At 34.3% G+C, this 24,764-nt stretch overlaps 2 protein-coding genes and 1 pseudogene across 5 annotated transcripts; 2 read left to right on the top strand and 1 right to left on the bottom strand.

Annotated features, from left to right (window-relative positions):
* Positions 1–562: 562 nt before the first annotated feature.
* LOC147406768 (uncharacterized) lies at positions 563–1,177 on the top strand. The gene has a single exon (XM_086432566.1). The coding sequence runs from the start codon at positions 563–565 to the stop codon at positions 1,175–1,177; it is 615 nt and encodes a 204-aa protein (XP_086288692.1).
* A 5,084-nt stretch (positions 1,178–6,261) lies between these two features.
* LOC147406767 (uncharacterized) lies at positions 6,262–11,813 on the top strand. Of its 3 annotated transcripts, none has more exons than XM_086434968.1 (10): positions 6,262–6,337; positions 8,382–8,415; positions 8,527–8,574; positions 8,656–8,750; positions 10,078–10,147; positions 10,242–10,325; positions 10,434–10,502; positions 10,646–10,767; positions 10,905–11,226; positions 11,396–11,813. In XM_086434968.1, exons 2-10 carry the CDS (start codon positions 8,413–8,415, stop codon positions 11,546–11,548), a joined length of 966 nt encoding a protein of 321 aa, XP_086291094.1. In that variant the 5' UTR covers positions 6,262–6,337; positions 8,382–8,412; the 3' UTR covers positions 11,549–11,813. The 3 variants fall into 3 exon arrangements, with proteins under 3 accessions (XP_086291094.1, XP_086291092.1, XP_086291093.1); XM_086434966.1 differs by having other exon boundaries at positions 10,045–10,147; XM_086434967.1 differs by having other exon boundaries at positions 6,269–6,343; positions 10,045–10,147.
* Positions 11,814–21,411: 9,598 nt separating this feature from the next.
* LOC147406766 (L-ascorbate oxidase-like) lies at positions 21,412–24,348 on the bottom strand (annotated as a pseudogene). The gene is made up of 5 exons (XR_015175797.1): positions 23,956–24,348; positions 23,722–23,814; positions 23,223–23,435; positions 22,955–23,131; positions 21,412–22,543 (listed from the first exon to the last, which is right to left on the bottom strand). The product of XR_015175797.1 is annotated as an L-ascorbate oxidase-like (transcript).
* Positions 24,349–24,764: the final 416 nt, after the last annotated feature.

The raw sequence follows: 24,764 nt of genomic DNA, 5'->3' as shown, positions 1-24,764 counted from the left end.
TGAGCTTCGGTTAAATGAGATTGCAAATCTAGTCGAAAATCATCATCCTCCATGGTCGAATGAACGAGATAAGATAGTATGGAAGGAAACTTCGAATGGAAGTTTCACTTTAAAATCAGCTTGGGATTCAATTAGTAGACATGAAGCAGAGATAAATTGGCATAAGGTTGTTTGGAATAAGCTGAAGATTCCACGACATTCATTTATTGCTTGGCTTGCAATAAATAATTGTCTGTTAACAATAGAGAATCTGAGGAAGAGAGGGTTATTGATAGTATCTCGCTGCGTGTTGTGCTATAGAGATGTGGAGGATAATGAACATATTTTCTTCAAATGTAGCTATTCGAGTGAAAGCTGGAAAAAAGTTTTAAACTGGGCTGGAATAACTAGACATATGGTGGGCAGCATAGGAGAGGAAGCTAATTTTGTTGCTACACAATTGAATATTTAGAACGTGTTGAGCTTTTTGTTTTGCTCAACTATTTACCATATTTGGCGTGAGAGGAATAGACAAATTTTCGAGGAAAAAGAAGTAAATGTGCAGCAGATCAGCCAAATGATTATGGCTGATGTGTGTGGAAAGCTTGAAGGAATAAAAACGTCTAAATCTGCTATTATTCAGTTGGTCCAGATGTGGGGTTGCAATGGAACGCTGGTTGTTAAGGAAGATAGAGTGGTTCGATGGAAACCTCCTCCAATGAACGTGATAAAGCTGAACACTGATGGGTCATTATCAGATAATGGTGCTGGAATTGGTTTTATAGTAAGGAATAGTAGTGGTGAATTGCTTACCGTTGGTTTTGGTCCTTCCATGCATACAAATGTTGTATCTATAGAGCTGGAGGCAATTCTTCATGGATTGAATCACTTGAGGATGAAAGGTTACTTGGATGTAATTTTAAATTCAAATTCGCTAATTGCAATCCAAGGGATTAAGGAAGAATGGAATACACCGTGGAGAGTTATAAATATAGTCAGAGAGATCAAAGCTGCTATGCGTGCCTTCCATTCCGTTGAGTTGGAGTTTTCATGGAGAGAATCAAACAAAGTAGCCGATTGGTTAGCTAGGAGGGGTGCGTCTCATGATATTTTAAATTTCTTTGATTCTTCAAACGCTCCTATGGAGTTGTATAATATCCTCTTGGAGGATTTGAATGTTTGTTTTCTTCGGCATTAGCCTATTTTTTTTAATATATTAGGGTGGGGCCCTTTATAGCCTCAACTTATCGATCAAAAAAAATAATAATAAATAATGACATGAGCAAATGATCGACTCCTCCCTTCTCTTTTACAATCAACAATACATTATCACCTTCTTTTTCGGTTTGCCGTCAAAAAACAAACCAAAGTTGGCCCGAATACGTGTGGACCCAACTAGATAACCCAGCCTTGGACATGATTCACTTTACTTTGGATCAACTTGACCATTAATAAACGGATCGGACTTGGACTTGGATTTTAAAAATACCCGATTACTACCTATTCTTGTACAGTTGCGCTAGCCAATTGGCACACCAAATTTAAGCGTTACTGTTTAACAACTTATTGTGGGACCCACCATGGTTTATCCTGGTTACTCTTATCCCTAGTTAAAATCTCGATTTCTGGGTCCCACTATGGTTTACCTATCAGGCTACCTCCCCCACCACGATATAGGTGTTGCTATTTAAAATCTTATTGTGGGACCCATCATGATTTATCCTAGTTACCCTTAACCTTAGTTAAAATCTTGATTTGTGGGCCCTACTATGGTTTACCTACCATTCTACCTCCTCCACCATGATACAGGCGATACTATTTAAAATCTTATTGTGGGACCCATCATGGTTTATCTTGATTACCTTTAACCCTAGTTAAAATCTCGATTTGTGGGCCCCACTGTGATTTATCTATCAAACTACCTCCTCCACCACGATACAGGCGTTACTGTTTAAAATCTTATTGTGGGACTCACCATGGTTTATCCTGATTACCCTTACTTAACCCTAGTTAAAATTTTGATTTATGAGGTCCCACAATGGTTTACCTACCAGGCTACCTCCTCCACCATGATACAGGCGTTACTATTTAAATTCTTATTATGGGACCCACCATGGTTTATCCTGATTACCCTTACTTAACCCTAGTTAAAATTTTGATTTATGGGGTCCCACAATGGTTTACCTACCAGGCTACCTCCTCCACCACGATACAGGCGTTACTATTTAAATTCTTATTATAGGACCCACCATGATTTATCATGATTACCCGTACTTAACCCTAATTAAAATCTTGATATGTGGGTCCCACTATAGTTTACCTATCAGACTACCTCCTCCACCATGATACAGGCGTTACTATTTAAAATCTTATTGTAGGAACCACCATGATTTATCCTGACTACTCGTACTTAACCCTAGTTAAAATTTCAATTTATGGGACCCACAATGGTTTATCTATCAGACTACCTCCATCACGATGCAGGCCTTACTATTTAAAATCTTATTGTGGGACCCACCATAATTTATCCTCGTTACCCTTACTTAATCCTAGTTAAAACTTCGATTTATGGGGCCCACAATGGTTTACCTACCACCACTACAATACAAAAGAAAGAATATGGCAGCTCAGTCGAGCGAATCAACCTGAGCCATGCACAATCATGCTGCCCATACTAACTTCCAAAAAACTTCGAAACAGAAAAAGTGTTATTTGATACCACACGTCGCAACGTACTTGTTTCTATTGTAGTCGGTGAATCGCGCGTGTTCTACGCATGCTTTTGCTTCATCGTGGCCAACCACTTCAGTTAGTGGGGCCCACGGCTCAGATTTCATAAGACACGCATGAAAGTGCGTCCAAAATCATACCCGTTTACTTTCGCACGTGTATGATGATGTCCTCATCCTACGTCGGTCTGGGATCTGCTCTGCTTTTCTCCATGTATCAAACGTCTTTTAGAACTTAGGAGCACATAAGACAAAGAAAACGCCCTTTTTGCAGCTGAAAACGGTGGCTAAATTAATCATTAAAATAACGCTTAAATAAGGAATCAGAAGGAGAGAAAAGAGTAAGTTCCGCTGATTTTCCTTGAAAACCATGTTCATATCTCAAGGAACATCCCACAGTCGCAATCAATTTTTTTATATATAAAAAAAAAAAAAAAAAAACTTTTACCTTTGCTTTTACTTTTTCTTTTGTTTAATAAGTTTATTTAAAACACATTTTAGTGTTGTGGGATGGATATTAGCCAAGTAATTAACAATGTTTTAAAAATTGGATTTGTGATTAGTTTAAAATTAGTCACATTGATCACACATGGACTATGGTTCAATTTGGTTTGAATAACCTAGATTTATTAAAAGAATTATATATATATATAAGGAAACGGAGACAAATTTTTAAAATATGGGTTAGAAGTTTCGGATTGAATTGATTTTTGGTGACGATGATCTTTGTGATGGGAAGATCATCTGAAAAAAAATCAGTCCAATCTGAAACTTCTAACCCCATTAAAAGTGATTTAGAATGTGGATCGTCGATTTTTTACCAATTTTTGTCAATAATTTGTGAATCACTTTTGATGGATTTAGAAGTTTCAAATTGAACTGATTTTTTGTGAGGATTATCTACTCATCATAGTGACCATCCTCGCAAAAAATCAGCTCAATTCAAAATATTTAACCCATATTTTCAAAAATCGTTGTTTTTACATATGTCCCATGAACCGCCCCCATATATATATATATATGGGTGGTGTTCGGAGGTCTTAAAGAGAGTCAGACATTGTGCCAAACATTTTTCAGTGTATGGGTTAGAAATTTCGAAATGGGGTGATTTTTTGTGAGGATAATCTCTATGATGAAGAGATCATCCTCATCAAAAATCAGCCCATTCCGAAACTTCTAATTCCATCAAAAGTGGTTTACAAAAATTGCATGGTCCATAATACTTCAATTTGTAAATTAGAGTTAGAAGTTTCGAAATGAGCTGATTTTTTGTGAGGATAATCTCTTCACCATAGAAATCATCCCATTTTGAAGCTACTAGCCCTTATTTTGAAAAATGTTTGGCTCTCTTTAGGGCCTCTGAATGCTTCCCTATATGTATATATTATTAAATTACCATAATTTATCATATGAAAGGAAATAAAATTCATAATACCAATGGTTTATTAATTGAATCAAAACTGTTAAGAATTTAAGTTCGACCACCAACTTGGTCTGATTTTAAAATCATTGATTATAAATAATCTCCTATATAACGTTCAATGTTAAAAAAATTGGATCTAACCAATGATATAAGCGTTGTAGTATGTGGCTCATATTGAGTGGAATACGTATATAGAGAAAGCAAGGGGATGCGGGAGTGAATCCAAAGTGGAGAAAAGGGAGTGTTATGTTCTTTGCTTTGATTGGAACACATAACGGAACGGAGTGGAACAATGGCATTTGTATTTTGGGATGATTTACTATGGACGATTAATAGGTTGGGGGTGCGGGGGCAACGCTCCCTCGGTACAGTACAAGGGTATTGTTGAAAATTTCTAATACTTATTGTACGATTAGGGTTTACTATAAATTCATATGATGTAACCCTAATTTGACATATAGTGAAAATTCAACTCCTTACTCTTGTGGATGTAGGCACACAGTCGAACCGCGTTAAATCTGCGTGTATTTTTATTCCTTTCTTGTTTTTTCTCTTTTTTGTATTATTCATCATAATTGCCGCACGTAGCACAACAATAATTAGGTTCAATTAGATTTTATAATGAAATTGGTTCATTTAGTAAATCATTGGTTTGATTTTTAAAACTTTGTATAATAATAAACCTAGTCCATGCATGGTAACATTGTTTGAGAATCGTAACTATGATAAAAATTTGTTAGGAAATATGCAATAATGTCTATAAGTGGCTTTTTAAAATTAAAACTTGGTCTGATGGCTCAAAGGGTTACAACATCTTAGAATGAAAGGGTTTTTCAATATAATCGTGAATTCAGATTCATTAATGACTGTTAATTGTATTAAGGGTGAGTGGAATACGCCTTGGAAATTAATTAGCCTCGTTTGAGATATTAGAAGTGCAATGCGGTGGTTTAACTCAGTTACGTCAGAGTTCAATTGGCATGAATCAAATTAAGCAGTTGATTGGTCAACTAGTAAAGGAGCTTTAAATGAGTAATTCTGTACTTTAGATTATTTAAATATTCTTGTGGATCTGTATCATATCCTCCTGGAGGATCTCAATGTTTGTTACATGAGGCATTAGTAGCTTTTAATAAATCAGGGTGGGGCCCTTTATAGCCTTAGATTATCGATCAAAAAAAAAAAGTTAAACAGTGGAGACTACCACATCAAAATCCAACAACAACACAGATAATTTTGGGTGTTGTGAAATGCATAAAGACCGGAAAGAACACATACTAATTGGGGTCGTGACAACCACTCTACCGAACAACTTAATTAGTACAACATATGATTGTGCAAATGCAAAACTGTCATTTGTAGTCGCACAAAAAGAACTCCTGAATTGGCTAGTCGATAATTTTCAACTTTCTGCAATCGTACCGAACAACAAACAATTCAACAACCCGTAAAAAATTCCTGAATTGGCTAGTCGACAAATTTTATCTTTCTGTAATCGTACCAAACAATAGACAATTCATTTTATCTATTAAAAAAAAGATAACATTAAGAAACGACGAGCACGTGGACATGATTCAACTAAGTTATATTGTCAATGCAGAAAATCTATTTACTAGTTAGAAGATTAGTTTGACTATAGTCAACAATTTTTAGTACAATTGATGAAAAAGTCTTATTATTTTTATTACTATGGCTTTTTTAGCTTTTATGGTTCATTTATTAAGTTAAGGTTAACCGGAGTAGGTAAACTTGTGAAAGGATCATTGTCAAAATCTTCCCGAGAAATTAATAAAATAAATAAAAATAATATAAAAAACCACAATCAATAACATAACAAGGAAATAAGTGGTAAGCATACACTACTCCTATATTTGTGATGTGGTACTTAAGCATTGAAAATAAATATATGCTATAATGGATAATTAAACCTTTTTAGTAAATTTTGTTAAGTAAATAAGTTTCAAATTGAGTCCCCAACATTAAAAAACAAACCAATTTTGTCAACTCCTAAAATAATTATAAATAAATAAATAAAAAGTTTACCTCAATGAGGTAATTTTTAAAAGTGATGATTTTCTCGAACCTTCCCACCTTGGCAAGGAATCTAAACCAACTCCCCTCCCTTCCCTTTAAATTCCCCTCTCCAGGGCTCATTTTAGGCACCAAACAAAACTCCTCTTCTCTGAGTCTTCTCCAAGCAAGCAAGGTTAAGGTCTCCCTTCTCTTCCTCCTTCTCTTCTTCTTCTTCTTCTTTATAGGTTTTTATCAAATATTTGCTTTAAATTCCTGATTTTTTGCCCTATAATTCCTTCATGTTTCGTGGTATGTCAACATCAAGAATATTAGGGACGTTGATAGTTATCGGTCCCCTGTAATGTAGACGTTGCTTTCATGGATTATTTTTTTCCTCTTCTTAGAGATGAGTTAGGGATGGTCAAGGCCATTTTCTAGAAGGGGAAAGATTCATTTTACCTTTGTTGGTTATATTTATATATCTATATCTTCTCCTTTCTTGCTTTGTTAATTATGTTATCACTAACTTGTTATCATTTTTTAATGTTATTTTGAGAGTTGATAGAGTTTAAATTTTTAATTTTTTTTGGATTGTATGTTGATTTATGGGGATTTTTTTCTATCTAATTTTCAAAGGTTTAGCAGTTTGTTAGAGAATCTACAGTTACTAAGCTTTGTCTGAAACTCTCTACCTTTATTTATTGTAGTATTTGGTTCATTTGAGAAGACATATGAAATCCACTGAGTTATTTCTTTTATCCATCACTTTTGCATGAACCAACTCTTCCATGCATATATGGGTATTTTTTCCAGCTGAGCTGCCTGACCCATATATAGGTTATAGCTTAACAAAATGACTGAGCCACTCTCAAAAGAAGAGGAAAATCAAGTCTTCTAACCCTTGAGAATTAGGGGGAAGAAAAAAAAAAGAAATTTTTTTTTAAGACTTTAAAATGATGAAACTGTGCTTAAAATGAAAGCATGCTCTTTTCCTGGATAACTATTCAATTTTGATTAATTTGTTTGTGGTAACTGGTAATGGCGTCCTTGGCTTTGGAGGATCTTCCTTGCTTAGAGCCTCTGTTTAAAGATTGGTCGACTGCAAGTACCTGTATAATGTAGAGTCCAACTAGCCTTACTAAGTTAGTAAGGAATTCACTCTTACCAAGGGTCTTTGGACTCACCTTGTGGCATCCAAAAACATGATCTAATGCATCAGGGCTGTAGAGGATAAAAATCTATGTAGTTTGAAAAAAAAAATCCAAAAAAAAATATTTTTCATTGTTGAATTTTAAATTTTGAAGTTACGTGAAAGTTTGGTAGCCGTCCATTTTCAGAACATTGGATCAAGCCCAAAGAAATTGTTTTTTCGATCTGAGTTTTTCCATGAAATTTAGAGGGATGTGGTGTTGGATTGCTAATATGGTTATCCATTTTAGCTAAACATCCCTTAGTAAGGTTTACAATCTTACTTAGTAAAGAATGTTGTTCCCTATATAACATAGAATCGTGATGATAATATGACTTGCCAGGTGGCGTATCCAAATGACTTCATGACGTGATAAGTTTGGGTATCATATATGTGTAAGCCTCAAAATACATGATTGCACTTCCCCGTAAAAAAGTGTATCCCAAGGTGTAGATCTAAGGTTCCTGAACTTGTACACATCAAGAAGTCATTTGAGCATGCCACCTGAGAAGTCTTATTATCAGGACTCTATAATATATGTGCATTCCACTCCAGTAGGGTCCTCCTGATAAGGATATCAGGTCCATTCCAGACGAATAATTCTTGATTCGACAATTATTTCTGCTAAAGACCTGATCGAATTTTATGTTTATATTTTTCTCAAATCGAAACGGATTAGATGAGGATCAATGTGAAAATATAGATTTTTCTGATTCAAAATAAATAAATAACACGTTATATCAGACCGGTCATGAAGACTAAAAACCTAAGTTTTTCCTCTCATCTCATTTGCATGATTGATGTTGTAAAGTTAGGAAAGTTTGAAAAGGAAATAAATGGGAGTGAAAATACTACACATAACAAGACCATGCATTGGACCATTTTTTCCATCCCATAAGAATCTTATACAATGATAATCACTCATCATCTTCTCTTATATAAGGGTATTTTAGGAATATTATAATTTATCTGAATTTCGTTTTTTTTTTTTTTTTCTGTTCATTTTTCTTTTTTGATATAAAATTACTGTTTCATTGGGCATTCACAGGTCACAGTCGCTCCCAAACTCGAATCGACTCATGGTGAGGATAGTGGGTCCACTAAGCTTACATTTCTTAATGTAGAAGAAAATATGTATTATTTATGTCAATTACTATAATGCCCATGTGAATATATTTTATTTACTTTCTCAGGATTTGTTCTCCAAGGATTCCCACTCCATCGATCAATCAAACGTCCAGGTAAAAGAAAAAATGGGGAAAAAATAGAACTTTGTGTGTGTGATTAAATTACTAATGTATATGGCTGACGATCACTAGCAGATGAGAATGGATAGAACTGGTAGAATGCAATCATCAACAGGTTTTAACATCCAGAACCAGCTGAACAGGACTGAACGTCGCAACGATCTTGAAAGGTTTATTTTCTAGACATTTTTTTGCCTTCCATTTTAGCCTGTGTAACATATTTAATGTACCTAACTTATTTTACTAATATCCGTGACAATAGGGTAATGGATTGCAATTTTTTTAATTTAATTTTAATCAAAATGACCCTGATTATATTAAGTTTAAATATAAAGATGGGGCCATTTGTGAGATCCAAATTTTAGCGATAAACCACTTCGATCTACTCTGGTTTCTCTCATTATAATAAGAACAATAATAAACGTCGTATTATTATCATTATTAATGTGTGTGGCCAAAATATTCACATTTAGATTTTATTTTTAATACCAAACGTGAAAAGCTTATAAATTGACATTGTATTAGTTATGTTCGTAGTTCAAAATTAATTAAAAATAGAGATCCAAGGAATATCCCAGTCTCTTATTTTATTTTAATTATCAATACTTTTAGTCCTTTACTTGCTATATATATGCAGGGAAATGTTCAGCAACAAACATTTTGGCAAAACATTTTTCAAAACATGGGTTAGAGTTTTTGGAACCGAGGAGATCATCCTCACCAAAAATCAGCCCATTCCAAAACCTCTAACCCATGTTTTGAAAAATGTTTTGCCAAAATGTTTGTTGCTGAACGGGACCCATATATATATATTGCAAAATTAGAGATCATATTTTCCCACCCGAATTTCGTTATAACACACCAATACATAAGTTATAGAAGACCCACCAAATAAAGATATAGACACACCAAAAGTTTCTAAAACATAAATAGTAGTAGTAGTGACAATCTTTCAGTAGCCAACCTTCATTTTCTTCCTCGATCACTCTTCATCCTCATAACCAGTTATTCAGAAGTTGAAGAGCTTTTCTCACTTCAGTTCAAATCCAAATGGAAAAACTTTGTGAAAAAAGAGATAAAATGGGAGGGCAGCTATTAAAATGTAGAATTGTTTTCCAAACAGTAGACACCATATATAATTTCATTGTTCGATTCATTATTAAAAAATTAAGCTATCTTGAACTATATAAACTTGCTTGAAATGCCAAAAAACAATATACTTTAGTTCGATATATCGATTAATAATAGTGTACCAAGTGATCACAGGAATATATTCATGTACCTTGGGAACATTTGGAGAATAGTTAAAATAAGAACACCCAAAAGATCCTGAAACATGGCTACATGATCTTGAATATTTTCCAGGACTAAGTCGATAACATCACAACACCCACATAATAAAGAAAGAGGTTTATATATCAATTATTCAACAAAGAAGGTTAACAATACATATTCAATTAGCAGCCAATTCAATCAACTGATGGTTCCAAATTACAGTTGGAGTCCAATGGACAACCCTTCTGGATTCTCTATCCAGCAGACGACATCATCACACCCACAGCTGCAGGTACGAAATTTGTTCTAATTAATTCTGCATAATTAAGAAAATTTTCATAAAATAGGATATTGGTTCTAATTATAGATACTAATTATCATAACAGCAAGGAATGGCAACTACTGCCACTGAACTGAATCAGCCAAATCTGTATCAAGGGAGTCTGGGTAGCTCCTCAAAAAGAGCGAAGGTAGTTTACGTTGTTGTTTCGATACCATTAATTCAATAATCCATGAAAAATTAACATTTCTCTTTGGATAGATGTATGACTTCATGACTTTAACTATAATAATCACAGAGAAAAACGCGGGGTTATGATGACTCGTGGACAATGCCACAGCAGATGCCGTCATTGGGTAACTATGAGGTACCAAAATCTTTCATGGTTTTTTCTTTTTTTTTATGGATAAATAAAACAGTTGTTTATTACTTTTTTCTTGGTTTGTTCTGATATGGTATTTTATTCAAAGCTAACTAATTGTATGAAATATTTTGGTGTTAAAACTGAAGGGAGTGTTTAGTCCGGAAATGTTGGATCAGCTACCCATGCACTCTCCTCGACAAAATATATGGGCTTATGGTCCCCTCAAGAATTCCTATTTGAACTTGCCTGCACCTTCCAATCCTGCAAGGTATTATCTTTGTTAATTTCACGCACCTTATAAGACATAGATTTAGATAGAACTAAATGGAAGAACGAGGATTTGAAAAGATGATGATGAAAGGGTAACCTACTTAAGATCTTATTTATTTTGTGGTCTAATTTTAGGGTTTCCATACCGTCTGTTTACAATCCCATGTACCAAGGCATGGGACTTCACCCAGACCCTTTCCTGCGTGTGTATGATCTCAAAGGAATGGATAACAACATCGGGCAAAGCAACAACTTCACTACGGCCACCGCCTACACCAACAACAACTTCTACAACAGCAGCAGCAGCAGCAGCAACAACAACTACACCACCGAATATAACAATCACTTCCCCAATACCATGAGCCTATCCATCCAGATACCTGACTCCCGCACATCAAATGAAGTCAATTACTCATATGGCCCTACTTCAGGCCCGATCCTGCCCGTCGCTGCTGAGGTATAAATCTTGTTGAGTCCATGCATATTTAAGACTTCTGATTAAATTAAGAATTGATTGGTGACCAAGTCCCACATCAACACCACATAAACATCAAATCTTCCTGATCAGACTGTAATTAGTATAATATATGGAAACTAATTAGTACTCCTAACTATCATGCTTGCAGGGAATGGTGGGCAACACCACCAAGATTTGCAACGAATCCAATCAGGAGAACAAAGCTGATGATGACGACATTTTCTTACCTGATGATCTGCTTGACTTGGATGGGTTTGAATATAATAATACAAATGAGAATACAGAAGAGTCGGTTTGCTAAGTATGGCTTTAAGTATATATAGTTGTTAGTATTCTGGAGTGCAGTACTAATAGGGTTATAGGACCTTAAAGTTCTCCTACTTAGACAGGTAAGGTAGCTTATGTTGCTGTTTACAGTTGGGTCTGTTATGTTGTCTCTATGTTCTTAGTGTCATTCGTGTGTTTGGTTATGTAGTCAAGACAAGGTTGGTTGCAGTTGTATGAAGCTATGTCTTTCCTTTTAAAGCAATGTTTACATCAATGTGTTGTGGATTCCCAATTGAAAATTTCTTGGTTTGTAGTCAGCAAATTTATAGCCCAATTATCTAGACCCTGGGACCAAGCCAATCTAAACTACTTTTTTGGGGACAATTTTTTGCTCACAGGCTCTCCACTGCGTGACACATGCAGTTAGCCTAACAAGGTTTGAATTTAAGAGACACACTTTGAATTTAAGTCTTGAAACTCCAAGAGCATGAGTGAATACTCATTTTATCCAAGCAATGAGGATATATGAACTTGCACCCAAGTCACACTTCACAAACACCAATCCGTATTGCACCCAACTCAACCTCGGACATGAAACGCCCAACCCAAGTCAGATTAGTTGGTGATTCATTCCTCATTAATACTAGATGATTTAGTAATGATAAGATTTTATATTAAGTTTAGTGGTACTTCTTCAATGATATATTTATCGTAAAAATACATTTTATAGTTTATATTCTTGAAATTATAAGAAAATGTTAAGAGAAAGATGTTGATTAACTTAAATTTGAAATGTGAATTGTGATTGAGAAAGAAACATAGATATTTGAAAATATTTTCAGATTATAATTATATTAAATTTGGGTTAGGGCAAATTGGACAATCCCCCTATAGATATTCTTGACTATGGAGAAAGATATAATCCAAATTTCTGGAACTCCGCTTCTCAAATAGTGTAAAAACACACTAGCCCAAGACTCACAACCAAAAAGAAAAACAACAACAATTAAAATGATAAAATGAGAAATAGTAATTTAATTCAAAAAGAAACCTTACAAGTTGAAAATGAGACCTTCACTTATACAGGATATGGAATTTCTAGTGTTGATGGTATCTTACTCACTTTCTCTCTTCTAAATTGTTATTTCAAGGACTTGGTTGTGAATGAAACTCCCTACATGTATATATAGGTTGTAGAGGAAATTTCTAACATGTGAGAATACTCGTTCAAGAAGTTTCAAGAGGGTTCAAGATGGAAAACGAAATTGCATTGGGATTTAAGGTTGGTTACATGGGAATATGGAGATAATTGATGGTCATGGAGTTCATTAATGAAATTGGATATTCTAGAAGAGTACATGGGAAAAATAAAAATGGTTACGTGAAAAATGCAAAGGTGATGAGGTAGAAAAGAGAAAGAAAGTGACATATGTCAACCACTCATGTAAAGTGGGGCCCATACAAAATTACATAAATACCCTCATTACACCTCAAAATAAAATAAAACTTCTAGAGAACTAACTTTAAAATTTTACACGACCCATTAAAGTGATTTTTTAGAAATAATACCAAGCTTAGCTCTAAGAAATTCAAATGGGCCTTTGGAGAGTGACTTGGTGAAAATGTCTGTAAAGTTGTCGTTACTTTGCATCTCCAAAACTTCAATTGATCAATCAAACACCTTCTCATGAATGAAATGATGATCAATTTCAATATGCTTAGTCGTTGCGTGACAAACAGTATATGTTGCAAGCTTGAGAGCATTTTGATTGTCACAATATATAGTAGTTGGTTTATGAATTTCTGAAGAAACATCCTCGACCAACTAACGTAGTCACACACATTCTTGTGCGGCAAGAGATGCAGGCTTATACTCCACCTCTATTGTAGAAAGAGACACTAAATCTTACTTCTTACTATACCATAAAACACATGTCGATCCACATGAGAAAATATAACCAAATGTAAACTTACAATAATCTAAATCACTACCCAAATTAACATCAGAATATCCTTCTAATTCAAACATAACTCCCTTCTTAAACAAAAAATTCATGTCAAGTGTGGAGTTAACATACTTCAAGATTCACTTAGCTAACTCCAAGTGTAATTTATGTGGAGCTTGTATATAACAACTAACAAGCCCAACACAACATGCAATATCCGATCTTGTAATAGTTAAATAAAAGAAACTACCAATAAGAGTACGATAAAGTTGAAGATCCAAAAGAAGCTTACCTTCATCACATCTTAGCTTTATGTTAGCATCAAGAGGTGTGGAACACCATTTACTTTAGTCCAAACCAAACTTGTGAACAAGTTTCTCCGCATAACCCTTTTGTGATACGAATATTCCTTCATGCATCGAATCTATTTCCAACCAAGGAAGTGACTAAGATTTTTCAAATCTTTCACCTCGAAGCGAATGGAAGAATGGAAAGTTCGGCTCGAAGTTTTACAATTTATTCATCATCATTATCAGTGACAATCATGTCATCAACATATAAAATAACAATAACATGCAAACTTTCCTGCTTCTTAACAACAAACTAGAATCGGAGTTAAAAGTAAAGTATCCACAAAAGTATAAGTATTCAGTAATTTTACCAAACCAAACTCTAAGTACTTGCTTTAATCCATAGAGGGGATTCTTAAGTTTGTAGACGTACTCTGGATGTGAGTGCGATACATAACCATGTGATTGCTCCATATATATATATATATATATATATATATATCTTTATCAATTTCTCCATATAAGAATGCATTTTTAACATCAAGATGCCACAACTCCAACCATGACAAGTCACCAAGGAAATCACAACTCGAATCAAAGTCATTTTTCATAGTCCTCTCTATATGTAGATATGCGAGCTTCGAAACTTTTAAGGAAGTTTTGAACTCATGTACACGGGTTTAGAAGTCGTCACCATTCAATTAAAGTGTGAATGGACATTATAAAATATTTTTTTTAATTCTATTTTGTTGATTTGTAATGACTCAAATATCCAAAAGATAAGGGAAAATGGTCTACCTAGATCTCTAAGGTAAAAAGACTCGATAGAGGGACAAAGAAGGTGTTGGGTACCTTGTCCCACCCATTTTAAAATGATTACCAATATATGATCAAAGTTGAAGATTAAAAAAAAAATTTGGATTTTGAAAATAGAAGAAACTATAGAGAAACTTAAAAGAAAAAAAAAACTCTATAATCTAATTTTAGAAAGTGAACAAAATAAGATAATAAGCAAGTTAAAATAGAAATGTTGCTTGTTAAAAATTTTATAAGCTTAGGATTTTGATGAGAATCAATGTGAATTTCACCTTTTGGGATCTAAAAACTCTTTTAGAGGTTATGTACTCACTTGGGAACATTTTTTTGTTGGTTTAGCCTTTAGGAGATGTCCATGAGTTAGACATCACCATGAAAAAAGTAAGGACTTTATGCATGCAATATGTCCTCTTCGAGACTATTTTTGTTAGCTTGAAGAGTTAGGTGTAGATCTAGGTAGATCCATACATTTGACCCTTAGCTATTTAAAAAAAAAAAAAGCAAAGTGAGTGTGTGTGTTTATTGTGTATACATGTAATGGACTTAGAAAGAGAAGATTTCCTCCAATGAGGGATTACTCTCTAGCTCTTAAACCATTAGAAAAGAAAATAGTAAAATATTTATTCTAAAAATTTAAACTTGCAAGGAAGGTAAACAAAAGTAACTAATCTAAAAATTAAACTCGCAAAAAAGTAAAATGATGACTAATTTATTCTAATGCTCATGGAACTTATTGACAACTTATAGGAAGAGATTACCTCTAGAAGCTTTTACCCTCTACCTCCTTGCCTCACCAAGATAAATATAAATCTACATTATTACAAGTAAAGGGAACATGAAATAACTTGCAAGAATATAAAGAATGGAGTATTAGAAAGATAATTACATGAAAAAATTGAAAATCTACACTAACGCCTCACCTTAGTATTTTCTTCTTATTATTTCTTCTTCTTCTTCTTAGTTAGAACTTGTTAGAGGTTAGAGAATGGATTTTGATAGAATTTTAGTAGGCTAGAGAGCTTTGAGGAAAAATTTGAACAGAATTTTGGATCAATTGAGCTTATTCTCCTTTTTCCTTGGATAAGATTATATTTATAGGATTTTTGAAAATCCTTGGGGATAAACTTGTCCTAAATCATAAGATTCCCAATGTTTTTAGCAAAATCTCTATGAAAAATATCAATTCAACATTCTAACATTGGCCTTCATGGTCTTTATCCTCTAGTTAAATCTCACCAATCTTAATCATCAATGGGTATGATGATAAATATCCAAAAGTTCTAGAGAATTCTTGATGAAGATTAGGGATATGTTAGTTATTAGGCACAAATTCTAGATAATTCTCTTGGGAAGATCAAGTAGTCATAGGCTTTGAAAATTAATCAAATTACATTGAATGCTAGAAAAACTCTTTGAATGGTGAAGAATATAAGAATGATAGAAAAGATATTAACTTTTGATAAGTCTTAACAAACTAAGATTAATGAGGTAATTGGCTTCTAGTGGTAACCAAACAAGATTAAGGTCTTTATTAGAGGAATTGCTGAATTACTAAAAAATAACATGAAAGAATTATTTGGGTAATTGAAGGGTAAAAAAGAAAAAATAGTAAGATTTTCTTGTGGAAAAAGTCATTAAATGGAGGATTAGTAGGTAATTAATCATAAAAAATTTCAAGTACACATAAGCTAAAGAAACTACCCAACAGAATTGGCCATGGGTGACTCACGGCCAGTGCAAACTTTATGCCTGGTCGTGAGTTACCCTTGGCCAGGCAGAAAATCAGTTGAGATTTGGTCACTCCTCCATTGGGTTTCCAGATAAAGAAGTTGAGTCATTGGGCATCATAGGAGCACTTGAGTTCATAGGTAAGCTAATTTCATTTTGTGCCTCAATGTGAACATCAATGTTAATTCAAACCCTTCCAATGGAAGCACCATCATCTTTATAATATGATGAAATTTCATCAAATACAACATCCCGAGAAACCACAAAGTTATGGGTTTTGAGATCCATGCACTTCCAACATTTCTTCATTTCATCATAACCAATGAAAATGCATTTCTTCACCTTAGCGTCTAATTTTGATCTTATTTAATCCTATACATTAACATAACAAATATATCCAAATACTTTAAAATATTTGACATTAGGCTTCTCCCCAAACATCAACTCATAAGGAGATCTTATATTAATTTGGCTAAGAGGCACCCTATTAATCACATAAGTTGCACATGTTATACCCTTTGTCCATAAAGCCTCGGGTAAATTCTTTGCATGTTGCCAACTTTTACAAGTATCAACGATGTGCTTAATATTTCTTTTGTCCAACCCATTTTGTTGAGGTGTATAGGGACAAGCTAACCCTCTTCTAATACAATTTGTCCGACAAAATTAAAAGAACTCATTAAAAGCAAATTCAACGTCATTATCCATCATCAACCTCTTAATCTTTTTGTCAAAGACACCTTCAACTGTCATTTTAAACTCTTTAAATTTAAATTTTTTTTTTAAAAAAAAAAAAACTTCTCACTTTTTGTTAACAAAATAAATCCATGTATATCTTATGAAATCATCTACAAACAACAACATATGGCAGAAGCCCGAATATGAAGATGTGTTACATGATCCTATCAAATCACAATGGAGCCTTACACTTAGAATAAGACTTGTCAAATGGAAAGCGATGTGTCTTACCATATTGACAACCTTCACACACTCCTCCCTAACCAAATAAAGTCAATTTGGGTAATTCGTTCACTAAATTTTTCAACACCATAACTTTTAATTTGTCCAATGTAAGGTGTACCAATCTAGCATGCCAAATTAATGCCCCGTCATTTGAACTCATACTATTAACATAGGAGGCAATTGATCAAGTCCCATAAAGTTTATTATGGGATCATAATTGCATAGAAATTACTCACACTTGATTGATACTTTTTCCCAAATAAAAATAAATTATATAAAATTGCCAAATTATTAAGCTAATAGAATTTCTAATTGATTACAGGTAAAAAGATCAAATTTAGAGACAAATTAAAATGAAATAATTTTTTTTACAATGCTCGAGCCAAGGTGAATCAACTACCCAAAAGTCATAATACAACTCCTCCATGTCACCGCGCCGCTGTAGCCTTGTGGTGCGCCACGGTGATCTCGGCAAGATATGCCTAGATATTTGTGCTGAAACTTCTAGACCTTTTGGTCGTTGCAGTGGTGAACCTTACTCAAATCAATTAGCGCGGAAATAACTTGGAAACCCAAAAAGAAAATCTATAAATTGAGAGGTTGTCCCAAAGAAAGGGGTCCCTCTTCTTCTTTCTAATTTTGCTCTGTATTTTTTTATTTTTGTTGAGAAAGAGAGTTCTTATATAGTGAGAGCTAAAAAACCATCTCTTTCCCTTTACTCATTTATTTCCTCTTATAATCCAAGTTTAGTTTTGATCATACTTTCAAGCTTTGAAATCGAAGAGTAACAAAGAATTTATCATTCTCTTCTCCACTCTTCTCTCTCCATTTACTTTGTTGCAATTTGTTCCTCGCAATGATCGGTTAGACTCTCTATAGAAAAGTCAATGCAGTCGGAACGAGTTTATCTTAATGTTGTCGAATCAATTCTATTTGTATCTATTGTTCTAACTTTGATGATTCATGTTTAAATGAGATCAAGCTTAATCATGCTCAATGACAAACTTGATATATAAATCTGATAATCTCCTCTTAGTTCAAGATTCACATATATTTTTTATTCACCTAAAAAAATTAACCAATTTATCTTCCGATCCACGAACAAGAGTTTTATTGTGTGGATTGAGATAGAAGTAGAATTGTTCAAATTTTTAAGATAGCTTGCAAAGGTTGATTTGATATTTCTAATCATTACATTGCATTTCAACTCTTGCTTTAATTTCATTCTCCTTCTTGACTGCAACTCTACTCTCTATTTTTAATTTGGTTACTAAAATCTGCATTGGTTTTAAGTTGAAAGAAGGTTCGAATTGATTGTTGTTCCTGTGGATCAAACTTTGCTTGCCAAAGTTTATTATTATTTGTTCATTTTAAATTTGTAATTTGCAATCGAACAGTAATTGAAGATAAAACAAAGAAATCTTTAACTCTTGTACCGACGTCCACCTTCAACTGTGAAATATTTCGAAGGAATTTCACGTCTTTAGGGCCGGACAAGAAATAATGTCACGAATCCACCGCATTAGCAATGAAGAAGATGTTCTTTTTCATATCCGGTACTTGAAAAACACTATTGAGTGTGATATAATCAACTCCATCATCTTTGATGGTAACAACTCCTTATTTTTCAATGGGATGAACAAAGTTGTCCACCGTGATAATAGCATCATTATCATTATAGTTGCGAAAACTTGATAACTTAAACTCGTCACCTGTGAGATGATGCCCATAATCGGAATCAATGATTTAATCGTTCTCAAAATTAATTGATGTCAAAGTATCAATTGAAGTGATATTTGTTATGAAGCATTTTTCCCACTGCTCCTCGCTTTTAGGTTCACTTTCCTTTTCGACTACATTTCTTTCTTTTAGTACACGACAATTTTTCCTTATATGCCCAAGTTTACCACATCAGTAACATTTGACACATTTTTTATTTCCATCATTTTTTCCAAATGATTCTCTATCATTATGCTTGAAATAAGCATCATTAAAGTTTTCATTATTTTTGGAACATCTACTGTTATCCTTGCACTTGTTCTAATTCTTTTTGTTTCTTGAAAATAAAGTATCTCCATCATTCATATTAATTGAGCATCTAAACATTTGACGATCCAAAGACTCTTGAGAAGTAAGAAGATTTTCGAGCTCCACCAAGAATGGTTGTATAGCACACCCTTGAATAAATGTAACATAAAGAATATATTCCCTTTTAACACATGAAAGATGTGGCGTTTCATTCGTACCTCTGAGATAGGTTCTTTCGGATCAAAAATGAAAATTTGTGAACAAAAATTTTTAATTTTCAAGAAGAATTGTGAAATAGAAAGCTCACCTTGGCTAGTGTTTGTCAATTCATTTTCCAACAATTGCAATCCAGCCACATCCTTCTTGTTGAATAACCCATCAAGAGTAGTCCAAATTTATTGAGTGGATTTGCAGCCCATGATATGATCAAATAATCCATGACAGATAGAATGCTTCAAAATTAACTCTGCATGTGCATTAGTCTTTCGCCATTTCTTCAAATTATCAACATTTTCTAGAGTATCTTGATAAGCTATCATATTATCTCCATCAACAACCTCCCATAGTCTTCACCAAGGAGATTAGACTCCATACATAATCTCCATTTCTTACAATTGGATTGAGTAAGCAACTCAATACCAAAGTCATTGAACTTTCCACCCATATCCATATTCAAGAACAACTGATCTTCTTCACTAAGAGAGTCAAGACAATATCAACACCACCCTTGTGGCTCTGATACCATGTGAAGAAAGACAGAATCTAAATTTTTAGAGCTCTACTTCTCGAATTGTGCAAAAACACACTAGCCCAAGACTCATAACCAAGAACAACAACAATTAAATGATGAAAAGAGAAATACTAATTAATTCAAAAAGAAACTTTACAAATTGGAAATGAGACCTCCACTTATATAAGATATGGAATTTTGAGTGTTGATAGTATCTTACTCACTTTCTCTCTTCTCAAGGTCTTGGTTGTGAATGAGACTCCTTACATGTATATATAGGTTGTGGAGGAAATTTCTAGCATATGAGAATGCTTGTTCAAGAAGTTTCAAGAGGGTTCAAGATGGAAAACAAAATTACATTAGGACTTAAGGTTGGTTGCATGGGAAAATGGAGATAATTGATGGTAATGGGGTTCATCAAAGAAATTGGATATTCTAGAAGAGTACATGAGAAAAGCAATAATGATTACATAAGAAATGCAAAGGTGATGAGGTAGAGAGAGAAAGTGATTGTGTCAACCACTCATGGACATATGTAAAAACAATGTAATAATAATAAATTTTCAAAATATGGGTTAGAGGTTTTGGATTGAGCTTATATTTTGTAAGGTTGATCTCTATGATGAGAAGATCACCTTAAAAAAAAATTAGTCCAATCTGAAACTTCTAATCCCATCAAAAGTGATTTAGAATGTGGATCGTCGACTTATTACTAATAATCTGTAAACCACTTTTGATGGACTTACAAGTATTAGATTGAGCTGATTTTTTTGTGATGATGATCTTCTCATCATAGAGACCATCCTCACAAAAAATCAGCTCAATCCAACCCATATTTTGAAAAACCATTGTTTTTACAACATATGTTCCATGATCCATATAGGGCTTTATTTGACCATGACAAAATGGAAAAAAAGTTGACACTGGTTGTAACTTTTAATCGCTAGCTTTTTCTTGTTTTAATAATCAAATTGGAACATTAAATGAATGAAAATTGCCTTGTATAGTCTCAACAGTATGGAAATGTTGATGGACTTTGGACCCATTGCAAGTCCACCCAAGCAAAAAAAACTAAACTAAAAAGGTTAATTTAGTTGGGCCTTGGAAACAAATTATATTCAGTCATCGCCCTAGGCATAATTTAAAGATTATAAGAGCCAAAAATCAGCAATGAGGGTCGATTTGGATCTATGGGTGAAATTCATGAGGTTCGTGGGGCCAAAAGTGGGTTGCATCGAACACTCGATCAATACGAGCCCTTGATGGCATATTTGGAAGTACAAAAAAATAAACACAATGACGCATATACACAAAATGGGCCCAATTGAGTTACTTGGGCTTCCTTTGTCTATTCTTATAATATCAAAAGGTCAATACATACCATTCAATTAAAAAAAAAAAGTGGGGTTGGAATACACCTGTTGCAATCTGTGATAAGTGCTGATGGGTTTCATCCCAACGAACTCACAAAAATAAAACATGAATTTTTTAACAGAAAACAAATATGATCCATCCATCTAAGAATGGCGAGAACAATGGTTATATAAAGAACTAAGGCCTATGGAAGCCTTTGGTTTCACCACAGCCCATGATAGATGAAGGCAGCTTGCCTACCCCCTCCACCCCTTCTTCAAAAACCACTCCCATGCCCATATAGAAATGGGCTTCTATATGGCAGTGGAAGGCCCAAACACCCGGATTATCGGCCCGAAATCGTAGCGCAGTCCACCCATAAGTATGAACAGCTACCGTGTTCTTCATAATTGGATCAATTAAATTGTACTTCTTGGGATCATTGATCGGATCAAACTTCCCATTCCCATAGCCCAACACCCAAAAATCGTGCCCTTGTAGATGCCATGGATGTGTCTCGCTATTATTGACCACCATTGTGTTTGCATTTTGTAGAATAATATCCACAGTAGAATTGAATTCTAATCTGTAAATTGAGTTGCTAGAAGTAGCATTTGAATTGTTATGACGCTCATAGATATCATAATTTGCCCGATCATAAGTTTCTGGAGGTGGGGGTTTGATTGAAAGAATGGAGAAAATTCTCCTTAAGCGCGATGAGATAAGGAGTGTGAGGAAGAGTGAAGGAGACATTGTTAACTGCCCAACGACAATAACCATCTATTTCATTTTGTGTGTTCAGGAGCGTAATCACTCTATCTGAAGTGAGGGGAGGTGGGTGAATGTATCCTCTACGTGCCTTAATGGTGACACTTTGTGCCAAGCGGTTATCAGTGTCACTCCACATAGGCCCAGTTGGTGGAGTCGTTAGAGGTGATTTACGAGGATGGCTCGGGTAGTAATTAAAGATGGCCAAGCCGGTAGGAGTTCTAGGTATTCGACTAACAACATTCGCAGTAGCCCAGTAATTCCTCGAAGGATCTTGGTTCGCTGTCACTAAAATGGAGTATGTCTCACCAGAATAAATATTTAGGTTTTTTATGACAAAGGGTTCGACGTAGTGCCCATCAGTTTCCACAACAGTCATATTATGTCCCTGTAACAAATCCCAAACACTTAGTACCGATTCATGTAAACTAATTCCACTTTAAGATGAAAGGGTTAAATTAAACATATATAAGAAGACACTTTAGGTGATTGAGTGACCATTGAAATTATACCTCAATTTCAAAATTGAGACACAATGTGGAAAAAGCCCAAATTTGACTGCCCTAGGCCATCAAATTTTGTAAAATTCGATAGACCAAGGGTTCGAATTGGCGTCAAATTTTTAATTGTCAATTTTTTTTTTTTTTCGACGGGTCGAAACCATCAAATTAATGAAGGATGAGAGAAATTCGATAGCTCTAAGCTGTCGAATATAAGAAAATCAAGAATTTCGATGGTCCTGGAACGTCAAAATTTAGTTTCTAAAATTCATGGGCCTTGGCCCGTCAATTTTTTCTGTCAAATTTTCCAGTTTTCACGCAGTGAGAGCTGAGAGAGAAGTCAAACTTGAAATCCTTAGTCGATAAGTCTGCCTCAGGATAACTGTTAGTACGTAAGGAGAGCATTCGGGTCTCGTTGCATTACAAATCCCAGATTCTAAACTTGGAGATGTCAAAGAGAGCAATCGAATCGAATCTTCCTTGTATTAAAAGTGACTGAAATATAATTTTAGACAAACAATCAATTAATGAACCAAATTAAATAGGATTTGTATATGATTATGTGCAAGCAAGAAGTGTAATTTGCCTGAGGCTCACCAACCCAAGCAAAGGGTATGGAAGATAAGCCTGCTGCTTGTTCATATGTGCTTATATGGTACAAATCATTAAGAATGATACTTCGATCGTAATCGTACAAGAAAGGTTCTTTTACTCCATCAGGAACTGAGACTCGGATTGAACCGTAGAGCCCTGCTTCTCGTTGCATTCCATAATGTGCATGATATAAATATGTCCCAGGCTGCATCATTTTCCATTCAAATCAAAAGTTAATTAAGATGCAACAAGTAAAAGAAAGGTCTAATGCCTATACAAGCCGCACCCCTTCATGTATGGTAAATGCAATATGTTTATGATATCTGGTGGAAGAATTTTAAAATTTAAGTACCATGATAAATCCATCGAGTAAATCTACTCTAACCTTCCAATCAATTACCCAATGCTTGAATTAAATCATCAATGAATTTTGAAATGATTAAATTGTAACCAAAATTATTTAAAAAGTTATGCTAATTGTAAAAACTAACCCTATTCACAACAAACTTGTAGGTGAAAGTGTCTCCAGGTAAAATAGGGCATTGAGTTACTCCTTCAGCGCCATCGGTCCACGGGGTTCCCATCTGTTCCTCATAAATCAGATAAATAAACTAATTAATGATCAATACCACTTGGATAAAAAAAAATTAAGTACCATACTCTTAACAATTTTATAAAAATAGATTTATAAAAAAATAAGAATAAAGAATTAATTTGGACTATACCTGTCGAATTCCATGCCATGGATCGTGACATTCTCTGTAAGCAAACTGTTCTTAAGCTGAACGATGATCATATCACCTTGTTGTGCTAAGATTGTCGGACCAGGTGTTCTTCCATTGATGGCTATAACCAGCTTCTTAAAGCAATCAGGAGACTTGTACTCATACTTAACCTCCCATTTGTATTGACGTATTCTAGCCTCAACAGCTGGGACTGTAAAAGAAACTGAAATACATAACAAAAGCAACCCAACCCAAACTCTTCGGCATTGGAAGAGCACACCCATATCTCAATTTCTATAACTCAGCTTCCTAAATCAAGAAATTTAATGAAGAAAATGAAATGGGTTCCTTCAAATAATTGTTTGAGAAGAACAGATGAGAGTTTAGATTGAATGAAGATCACTTGACATAGATCACAATGTATTTATAGTATGTTCCGGTTCAAAACTGGGCTGAGTCAATAAGAGTGGCTTGGAAGAAACCCACCTAGAAATATCAAACGATATCATCAAGGTCAATTAAAATAACATAAAGTAAAAATCTTGGATGTTTCTCTAGTGTAATTTTTTCACGGAAAATGCTGAAATGACACAAACGGAGGCACAAAGGTGACAAAAATGATGTGGTGGTGCAGACATAACCATAGATGTTATTTACTCGTATCTCACAGAAAAGCATCTATGGTAATGCATGCGACACCACATCATTTTATCACCTTTGTGTCTCCGTTTGTGTCACCCCAGCACGGCTCTTTTTTGACTAAAGTGAATCATGTATTAAGATCCAGTGTAGATGCCAGCATTCAACAA

This window comes from Akebia trifoliata, chromosome 3 (genome assembly GCF_017979445.1).
Source record: "Akebia trifoliata isolate Shusen 1 chromosome 3, ASM1797944v1, whole genome shotgun sequence".
Lineage (NCBI taxonomy): Eukaryota > Viridiplantae > Streptophyta > Magnoliopsida > Ranunculales > Lardizabalaceae > Akebia > Akebia trifoliata.
The sequence above is the reverse complement of the archived record's forward strand: the minus strand, read 5'-3'. Positions and strand labels throughout refer to the sequence as shown.

Bases quoted from the DNA above. Each gene is read 5' to 3' on its own strand.
- LOC147406768 (XM_086432566.1), top strand. From the start codon at position 563: ATGGCTGATGTGTGTGGAAAGCTTGAAGGAATAAAAACGTCTAAATCT.
- LOC147406767 (XM_086434966.1), top strand. The intron at 8,575-8,655 runs GTAAAAGAAAAA...GATCACTAGCAG, and splicing joins TCGATCAATCAAACGTCCAG to ATGAGAATGGATAGAACTGG. The intron at 10,503-10,645 runs GTACCAAAATCT...TTAAAACTGAAG, and splicing joins CGTCATTGGGTAACTATGAG to GGAGTGTTTAGTCCGGAAAT.